The sequence below is a fragment of the Durio zibethinus genome, chromosome 7 (genome assembly GCF_047325235.1).
Source record: "Durio zibethinus cultivar Kanyao isolate XHJ-2024 chromosome 7, ASM4732523v1, whole genome shotgun sequence".
NCBI lineage: Eukaryota > Viridiplantae > Streptophyta > Magnoliopsida > Malvales > Malvaceae > Durio > Durio zibethinus.
The window spans coordinates 16,599,161-16,609,638 of NC_143168.1; the positions used below are offsets into that span (position 1 = coordinate 16,599,161).

At 33.4% G+C, this 10,478-nt stretch overlaps 1 protein-coding gene across 3 annotated transcripts; it reads right to left on the bottom strand.

Moving 5' to 3' along the window:
* Nucleotides 1–1,792: 1,792 nt before the first annotated feature.
* Nucleotides 1,793–9,987, bottom strand: LOC111276840 (plastid division protein CDP1, chloroplastic-like). Of its 3 annotated transcripts, XR_002688580.2 has the most exons (12): nucleotides 9,330–9,971; nucleotides 9,106–9,243; nucleotides 8,187–8,291; nucleotides 7,970–8,092; nucleotides 7,232–7,600; nucleotides 7,012–7,107; nucleotides 6,761–6,880; nucleotides 4,759–4,824; nucleotides 3,884–4,693; nucleotides 3,006–3,196; nucleotides 2,494–2,709; nucleotides 1,793–2,035 (listed from the first exon to the last, which is right to left on the bottom strand). XR_002688580.2 is itself a non-coding variant. In XM_022862735.2 (11 exons), the coding sequence occupies exons 1-11, from the start codon at nucleotides 9,723–9,725 to the stop codon at nucleotides 2,625–2,627; spliced, it is 2,499 nt and encodes an 832-aa protein (XP_022718470.2). In that variant the 5' UTR covers nucleotides 9,726–9,971; the 3' UTR covers nucleotides 2,303–2,624. The 3 variants fall into 3 exon arrangements, 2 of the variants coding, with proteins under 2 accessions (XP_022718470.2, XP_022718472.2); XM_022862735.2 differs by lacking the exon at nucleotides 1,793–2,035 and having other exon boundaries at nucleotides 2,303–2,709; XM_022862737.2 differs by lacking the exons at nucleotides 1,793–2,035; nucleotides 3,006–3,196 and having other exon boundaries at nucleotides 2,303–2,709; nucleotides 9,330–9,987.
* Between the last annotated feature and the right edge of the window lie 491 nt (nucleotides 9,988–10,478).

Below are 10,478 nucleotides of genomic sequence, written 5' to 3' on the forward strand. Positions count from 1 at the left end.
TTTTTATGAAATTATTTCTTCTGAGAATCACCTTCCAATTGGGGCTATGCATAAAAAAAAATTAATTAAGGGGGAAAATAAAAATGGTGAAAAAGATTGCTCCTCTATTGGAGTGTAGTAGGCCAACAACCTGATTTCCCGTCGGTAAACCACCAGCAGAAATCAACCTGAACTTTCAAAGATTTTGGTACCCGATTTCCCATTACGTGTGGATAAAGAATACGTAGGACTTGGGTGGGTAAAGTACTTCCAAAGGTCAGTGAAAAGCAAATAAAAGTTTTAAGTTCATGTAATATTAAGTAAATTTGAAATTATTCAAATTTTAATATTTATAATTTTTTTTATTTTCATACCACGATCTCATTGTATTAAAAAAATTTAGTTTTAGCTTAACTTAGGGTTTAGTTATAAAATTGATCAATTGCCTTCTAAGATCACAAAATTTTTAATGGTACTTGATTAAAGCTTATATCCATAATTGTTAAAATTAGAAATTGACTTAATGCCTTATGAAATAGTATATGTAAAAGATATTGAAATCGAGTTTAATTTATAATGTTTGAATTTATTTTGTGATTTTTGAGATTTTATTGCAGAACCTTCCTTAATTTAAGTTGTTTCCAAAATCTAAATCATGAAATGAGAGGCCTTTTAAACAATTTTATTTGGTAAATTACAATATATTTTACTTTGGAAAGAAAATCTATTGTAATTTTGATAAGATAGTTGTCACTATCTTATTTTTCATAGTTTTGTAATGATTTAGTTTAATAAGGATTCTAGCCTTTGGCCAATGAAACATTGGTTTGGTGGTTAAAAAGAAATCCTAAAATCTTAAGTTCTTAGGCTCAAGTCTCTTGTGGGTTTGTGGGTTTGATTGTTTAATTATATTATAATTTATTAGTTAATTATTTAATAATTATTGATTATTCAATAATGTAATAATTGATTATATAAATGTAATATTTGATTATAAGTATAACTTTTAAAAAAAAAAGGATTTTAGCCATTGAGTTGGTTAAAATTAAATAAATAATAATAGTATAATGAAATACTAAAATTAAAGAATAAAATTAGTAATGCAAACCTTTTATAAGAGTACTAGAAAATTTTCCTTGGCTATGATCGGGATCAAAAATTTTTTATTTAAAAATATGTTGTTATAGAATTTTTCTTAATGCAATAAGTATGTGTATTAATATTATTTAAAATGTTCAAATTTTAATATTTACAATTTTTTTCAAACTATGACTTCTTTTATTAAAAAAAAAATTGGGCTTGGATCTTCTCAATTCAATAATAATAATTGATTGAAAAAATATCATATATATTCTCCAAATTTTCTTTGCAGTTTTTTTTTATTGATATGATGTATTTATATATTAAGTAATGATACGTATAGTTAGTAATTCAATATATAGATATATTAAGATATTCTTAAGTTTCTTATAAACCAAAAGCTAATAGAATAGCATAAGTTAAATCCACCTCAATTAACATAAGAACAAAATATTACAAAAAGCTCACTCCCAAAATGTCCATGTACCATACCACCAAAGTAAAAATTTCACCCATATCCCATGGTCACATGTCAATACCACCTATGCTTGTAGACAACTTTATTTTATAATATTAGATGTTAGACTTTAGATTGATATTAATCACTTTTTTACAAATTTTGAATTAAGTTTCATTTTATGTTAGATTCAGATTAATTATTTTTAATATTTTTAGAGTTTGCATTTTTATATTTGAAATATAAAAGCAAGCATTTTATCAATGAAAATAATTAACAAATTGAATATTTAATGAAATATAGGGATCATCAAGTCCTGTCTCCCATCTGTAAATAATCAAATGAAAAGCATTCATAGTACTCAAAACTATTAGCTATTTACTTAGCAAGACAACAAATAGGCACATTATTTTACAAATTCCCACAATTTTGTTTTTTTAATGTTGCACGGCATGCCAATGCCCTTATCGCATGGGCTGGTTAACCAACTCAAACTTGTTTCTGTAGCAAGCAAGGTATCTGACATACATGCAGGAGAGTTAGTTATTGTGAGCAATCATGGAGCGGATTATTTATAAATTAAGAACAAATAAGTAGGGTCTAAATTTCGTTAGAAAAAATTATTAAGCAATTAAATGATGAAACTGAGTAAAAAATGAAATAGTTAAAGAAGAAAAAATAAAATAAAATAAAAAAACCCACAAAGCCCCCAAAAATGTGGTTTACATGCTGAGAGCAAGAAATTAAAAAAAAAAAAAGAAAAAAAATGAGGCATTGCTGCAAACGTTGGTAAAAATTAAAATGAACAAATACAATAATATGGATAAATGACAACGTGAGTGCTTGAGTAATTGTGTTAAACTCCCATTTACAACGGAAAAAAAATTTTGAAATTACGTTCTCAACGTTTTGTGGACATTTACAACCAGTAATATGTTAGAGGCAGACAATCCCTACACGTAGGAAATATGACTCACCAAATTGAAAATTCAATCAAAGCCCTGCCTTGGAGATTTGCATCTGCAAAGGTTCAAGACTAGAAGCTAAGACAACAGAAGATTAGAGGTCAACTGATCATGGCTTGTTATATCCTTTCCAGAATGCTATGTCATGATGGCATTTCAATGTCACCTCCACAGAATTTCCATGATCCATCATCTTGCCTTCCAAGAGTATAGCGGATTTTATAAGTGCTGCAACCAAAGGAGTAAACAACTTAGTCCAAAGGTTATAGAACAGCTTCGAATTTAGGTTTTCAGGACAATTTTAAGTAAAACATAACATGCAGAAAATGCAAGATAGTAGAGGAATATAGCCAGTTGTCACACAGATTTAACTGGAGCTGCGATTTAATGTTAATGCATGGCAACATACATGTAGAAATTTTCCCTCAGCATACTTTCAATGTTGTATAAATGATAATCTAACATATAGCAACATTTACGATCTGAGTTCCAAAAATGCAGCAAGCCTAAGTTGGTTTGTTCACCTATAGTAATTAGGATTCTTTGGCTGAGATTCATCAACAAGCTCTGCTGCTTCCTCTAGGAGAGCCTCAATTTCAGCCGTCTCCCCCTTGTTTATATCCAATAGAATGTCTGCTCGCAGAATGGTCAGTTGCAGCAAAACAAATCTCCAATAACAACATCTAGCTTTTGCTGTATCAGCCAAAGCTTGCCACTGCAGACCAATTATGTGAACAAAAATAGCCCGGGTTAAGCTATGAAGTGTTATTTCCACCTCCAGGAATAGAATCTTGAAATAAATATACCAACATTTTTCCACATTATGAATTCGGAGTTAGTGCCTTGCACAGGTTTAGATTTTGAATTTTTAAACTCCGAAATGGTTCAATCTTGATTTTGATTTGAGCTAATCTTTGTTTAGTAAGAACTCAAATATACATTTGGAGTGCATTTATTACATTTCTTTGACTTTTAAAGCTTTCAAAATTTTTATTTTCCTCATTGAACACCTAATTAAATGTTGAAACCACCATTATATTTCACTGCATCAGGAAATGAAATCAAAGATAATTTCAATATTTCCTGGCAGCTATAGAAACAGGCAACTAAATCACAGATAGTGTGCTCTCATCAATATTGAATGTCTAAAACCCTATGTATTTCTCCAGAAGCAACATTCATATTTTCCAAATGGCACAGAGGTGGCAAAATGATTTCTCATATTATACAAAGCACACAATCACTGATCAACAACAGACTTCTTTTTCCCCTTCTTATCCTCCCTCCCTTATGGGGTTCTGGTGGGTTAGGCAGGGAGACAAGGGAAGGTTAATGTATGATATATCCTGTTGTTAATATAACAAAAGCATAAAATCAAATGAGACCATTCAATGGATTTTACCTGAATTAGCATCGATTCATCAAGGGCTTCAGAGAGGCTATGAACCTGATGTTTAGGTCCCAAAGCTTCAGCTTTAATTGCTTGCCATTGCCTGACAAGAGCTTCAGCTTCTTCCATAGGCATTTGCTTCCTGTCCACTGCTGTTACGGAAGTTGACAGACTAGCAGGAAGGCAGGCACTTAGTGAATTCCTAGCATCTGAAGGGTTCATGAATTGAACCTTGCCCACTTCCAAAAGTTTCTTTATCCTTCCACCAATACCACTTTTCTTGATATGAGTAGAGCCAACATTGTAAACGAATGAAGAATCTCGTTTACAGGTTAGGGAACTTGTGTTCATGTGTGGTTTACTACCGGCCCATATTGACATATGCCTGACCCCACTTAATCTCATTCCTAATAGCTTAAAGCTAGTGAAAATAATGCATCCTAATACAGCAATAAAGGTTACCCTTTCAGTCACATTCCTCTGGGACAACCAGCTTTCCCAGGCTGTATTCTGGTTTACTCCAAATTTTCTTTTCAATTGAACAGACGATGCACTAGCATTGCCTTCATCACTACTAGCATTGCTTCTGCTGCTATTCTCACTCGTTACTAAAGAGCTCTGCAAATCGGTTGGCACTAATTGTTTAACAGCTGATGTGATATGTAGAGAAGATTTTATACAGGGAAGAGAATCCTCAAAATCTCTCCTTTCTGATGCAAGAGCATTAGATAGTGATCTATGGCCTAGATTGGGCATGATTTGAGGGGATCCTTTACTTTTCTTGCTCCCAGGAGCTTTTCTTTTACCACCAAAATAGTTGGCCTGCAGACATGTACACATATTAAAACTTCCCTGTTAATCTGATAACTCAATCATTTCGCTCTTACCAAAGATGGAGAAACATCTCTTGTATCAGGAAACAGAGAAAGCACAGCATCCTTTAGCCACATTTCCTGATTAAGTCAGTAGGCAATTTGGTATTAGAGAATGCATCAATCTTGATGATAAACAAAAAGTTCAATGAATTCAAAGGGGTTATGTGGAAGTGGAACACATTCCAACTAGCACCATAGTCATGACTATTTTCAAGTACACAACCTTACCAAACTACTTGTCTTCAAATCATAAAATAAGAAAAAACCAATAAAAAGACAAGGTGAATTAACATGGTCCATGATTGAATTTGTGCACATTCAACAGTTTTAAATTCATGCTCTCTAGAAAAGCAAGAATCAAGCCCTTTTCTACCTCAGTGTTGTCAAAGGCGCAGGGTGTGCTGTAGGCACTTACTTCACCCAAGTGCAAAAGAAGTCTCGCCTGAGTGAAGTAAGGCACTAATTTCTAAAAGATAATTACTATCTACAGGACAAAAAAAGTTTTCTGTATTATGTTTAATAAATTTAAAATATATGATTTTGTTTAATAAGTATTAGAGTTTACTCCATTACAATACCTAATGTGCTCCAAAGATCAATATTATCGTAAGTAATGTCATCAAACAAAGTTCCAAGTTTCATTTCCATTTCAACAACAACTTGTGCATCAATTACATTATTACCTTTTATTCTTATAAATAGAGCTAAAAGTTTTCCCTTTTTACTATTGAAAGAATAGCAAAAAAAAAGAAATGAAAAACTTAATAAACTAAAGGACATTTTAAGTCAGGCATGCTTTTTCTGCACCTTTAGTCTTTAAAAATGTATGCCTAGTAGCAAAAGGCATGCATCTGGTTTAAGGCACCTCACCTCAAGAAGTGGTGCTTTGCTTTGCTTGCCACCTACGCAAGAGCCTTGACAACACTGTTCTACCTCATGGGGTCAGCTATATGTTTATTAAGAACCATAATTACAATAACTTCATTAAGCACTAAGTCATTTTTGATAGTTTCCTCCAATCTCTTCATTGGAGTATCCTTCCCCCTTTTCAAAGGAATATTCTCCATTAAATCACAAACTCAAACATGAGAATTTATAGACCTATGTCCCACTTGGCCAAACCTCCTTAAACATGTCTCCTCTTTTTATGCTGACTACTGTGTCCACATTTTCCTGAATGCATGTGTGCATTCCTAATCCTATATTTTCTTGTAAACCCTAATATCTTTTGTAGCATCCTCATCTCATCTACTTCGATCTTTCACTTCACCACCCAAATTTCAATAGCATAAAGCAATGCTGTCCTTTTTGCTATCATGCAGAAGTCTGCCTTAAGCTTAAGAGCTATTTGTTGTCACCCAAATCAAGACCCCAGTAAAATTTCTCTATTTTGCAAATCATGCTAGGATCCAATGTTTGCATGAGAGCTCACTTTGCAATATATCTTCCTCCCCCATTTTTACACTAGCTTTATTGCCAGTCCTTAACTGAACTTTCATTTCCTATACTTGTTTTTAGACTTACTTACTTAAGGCTTTTGATTCTATGGCTCCCCTCCAAAGCTCAAGCATTAATAATGGGTCTCATTTCATCCACTAAATTCACGCCATCTGCAAAAGCATACAAAAAAATATAGCATCTTGAATATGCCTAATAAATTCATTAATCACCAAGGCAAAAGGATAAGGGCAAAAAAGCTGATCCTTGATGTAAACCATTGCCATTGGGCAATGCTCAGGTCACCCCTCTAAAAATCTTTACACAAGTCACTACTCTATTATCGGTATCCTTCATAGCCTGAAATAACACAAAGACATCTTAATTCTCCAAAAACTTCCTATGCAAACATATAATCATCATTTGATAGTCAATTCAAAATAACTAGTAATGTATCAAGAAAACATCCACTTTGAAAAGAGTAAATTAAACATACAAGACCTCCCAACTGTTGAAACTTTCTATTTATTGTATTCTCAGATGCATATTTTGAAGCATGAGATGTTTCAAGACTTACCAATGATGAAATCGTACTAGAACCACCTTGCATCTCCTTTCCTGTGATAGACTTTTGGGGAGCAGGGTTCGAAGTTGATTGAAGCTGTTGAAGCTTTTCAATAGCCTCGGCCTCACTTCCCTAGCAGTCGACATATGAGTTTCAAAAGTATTTCAATGAGAAAATGCTCCAGCCTCCAAATATATAAAACCTTAAATTTCTAAAATATTTTAATGCAACACTAGATAAAAGGGAGGGGATAAAATTTATACCTGTCCAAGAAGGAACAAGCAGAAAGCCTCCTCCAGCTTTAGATCATTACCATCAGTTGTTATCAAACACTCACATATAGTTTTTGCTTTAATAATCTACACAAATAGCGTAAAAGGTGACAATACTAAGTTAGAATCAATAGCTAACAGTCTCCCACACCACCAGTCCAACACAGAACCCCAAAATATTATTTAGAGACAAGCGGAATGAGGAAATTACCAAGTCAGTTTGCCTGCTTGAAAATCCAAGAGCAATATGAGCAATCAATGCCATGTAGAAACAAGTAAAATCAATTATAACCCTTTGATTCTGTGATTCAATTGATTTCTTATTCTTCCTTGCAATTGCTAAATTATCCCAGGGAAGAATATCAACTACTTCTGAGGCCAACAGCCTATTAAGTGCTTGGCTCAAGAAGCTTGACCAATCTTGGACCTGGCAAGATGTTTCCACATCAAGCCCCTGTCTGAGTAGTTCGCGGAGGGCTGCAATTGCTCCTTGCCGCCTGTCAGCATTTTCAGGTGATTGAGGCAAGGCTAATAATTCCAATGTGCATACAGGTGCAAGCTCCTCCAAAGATTCTTCTATCTAAGAACCATTGTCAATAAATTTAATGTAAAAAGAAGTCTATCACATAAATCCTTGAGTAATAAGGACGGTATAAAATTACAGGCTTCTAATGTGGCACCTATCCTCCAACAATATTGCAGTCATCACTATTTGCTGAATATGTTCTTAACCATCAGATGAATTCATTAGAAATTTTGGATTGTTTTGATTCTGTTTACCTTTTTTTTTCAGTTTCAAACTGTATGCTACTAACAATGGTCATTGTGATTGAAACACACAAAACCAAGAGGATGCCTATAGCTATTATAGACTGAACCAAAACACATCTTAGCAAATCCTTGAATAAGTAAGGTGGAGGCAAAAGCACAAAATAGAAATGAGAATTACCAGAGATAACAATGTCATTTGTTGAAGAGATTTTGTACTCCTGAGAATACACTGAGCTCGAGCAAGAGCTTCAAATCCTTCAGACACCTTGCTCTTTTCAAAAGCAATCTTTGCAATTGAACACTTCAAGAAAGCACCTATGATAAGAAAAGTAGGCATAGCAAAGCTGACACTAAAGCTGGTAAAAGCTGCTAAGCTCATCACCTATTTGCCTCACCTCAGCTAGTGCCATTGATAGAAGCAAATCATGAATATATGGCTTAGAATCTGAATGCTGAACAGCTAGCCTCCCAATTTGGAGAACAAGCTCCTTTTCACCAACCTGAATTTGCAAGGAGCCCATACCATATCAGTTTGATCTTCCCAAGCTAAAAAAAACTTGAGTTATTTAAGGCTTTCTTTGGTGGATGCTTTTGCTAATTACTTTTTGCTTCCAAAAGAAAAAAAAAAAAAAAGTAAGTTTGCACACTAAAGCAAATAAGATTTTTTAATAATTATTAGTTAAAAGTTTTTAACTTTTGTGGATAACAAAGTGTAAGAAATTACTTTGACATGCAACAATTACCTGAATATCTATTATACATTTTAGACATTTGCTCATTTTTAAATTTTTAAATACAATTTACCTTTTACCACTTACTTTTACATTTTGAAAAATTGTGAAGAAAAAAGAAGCAACTAGCAAAAAGATAAAAAGAAACGAAATAGCCACCAAGTATAGTCTCGGGTTTCTAGTTTATTACTTTATGCAATGCTTCCTCAAAAATTTAAAGCAAAAGCACAAAATAAAATTTAAAATCATACTCGTTTTACAATGAGCAAATGACTAAAATGCAACACCAATTCAAACATAATAACTAACCATCAACACTATTTTCTCAATTTTAAAATACTAGTACTTGCCTTTACATTCAAACATCTTTTATTTTTTGCTTTTTTTCAAATGCAAGAAGAACATTAAAAGCAAAACCATACTAGTTAAACTTACATTATGAAAGAGAAGGCAATGAGGCAAATTTTCTCTAAATGATTAACAATATCTCCCAAATACCCTAAATAATTAAAAATATCTCCTCAATTATGGCAACTAAAAAATAGGGAAAAAAAAAGTAGAAAATGCATAAAATAAAATGCACCTCTTGAAGAAGACAAAGAGCAGCAGGCAACCAACGCCATGGAATTCGAAGTGAAGATTTCGGTGGAATCTTTTCTTTCACATTTCCAGCGTATTCTGTTTCGAACAGTAGCTTATCCCTCGCATCCATCAAAACTTCCTACAAGGAACAAGGAAAACAAAGCAAATACTAAAAACAAAAATTCAAACAAAGGTACAAAACGACCTCTTTAACTGTCGTTTTACCTGACGAGAAACGATAACATCCATAGTATATCCATCGTCAACCTCAGCGCTCTTCAAATTCATCACCGACTTCACAATCTCGTCTTTCTCAGCCTGACTGGAAATGCCGATCAGCTGGTAACAACTAATCGGGATATCAACGTAGGCGTTTCCGGTGACAGTTGTGGTGCGTGAAGAGGAAGAAGAGGAAACAGGCGCGATTTCGACAATGCCGATGCGAGTGTCGATAGCGCCGGATCTCCAGCGATTTCTCACGGTGGGAAAAAGACAGCCCTTAGACTTGATTAGGGTTTCGAAGCCTAAAATCTCACTGTAATTAAAGCTACGAGTGAAGATGAAACAAGAAGAAGAAGAAGAAGGAATAATTGGAGCCAAAGTCATATTACTCAGTGCCATTTCCAACACAAAAAGGAAAAAAAAATCGTTTACATGAGTAAATTTTCTCAAAGCTTTATAACTATTTTGCTGTGATTTCGAGCTGAGGATCTTAGATTGGATTGTTAGTTATGGCTACGGAGTACGGAGTATATGCCGTTGCTCTGTTCTTTTCCCGTTCTTCTAAGAAATGTTAGAAAGGACAAAGAATACTTTGAGAAATCATTTATCACATCTATGAAATTACAGCTTTTGCATTAGCATTAGGATATTGTATTGCTGCCTACAAAATAACGGACTACATTTTTTTGTTTTCTTTATTTATTTTATTCTTAATTAATAAACTATTTTTTATTTTACTTTAAAATCTATCATTTATTTAACAAAGTTGATTTTTTTTTACTTATATAAATAAATAAATAAAATCATCAATTAATTTTTTATACAAAATCAAGAAAAAAAAAGGGGAGAGAAAATTTTTAAATGAGACCGATGTAAATATTTTGGGTGCAGGGCATAATACTTTTTTACCATGGCTAAAAGAAACAAACAAGTTAAAGGCAATACCACCTCGAACATGTTCTGACAAGCACAAGCACAATTGCCACTCGTTGTTCAACCTCTGACACCTCGTCGTGGATTTATGTTGATCATGCACTGCAATAAGCATACCACATTAAATCGACCAACCACGTTAGATCACATCATCCGCATCTCTTTTCATTGTTCTCCTTCTATAGAAGTTTTTCACTCTCTAAATAGCCGTAGGCCCTT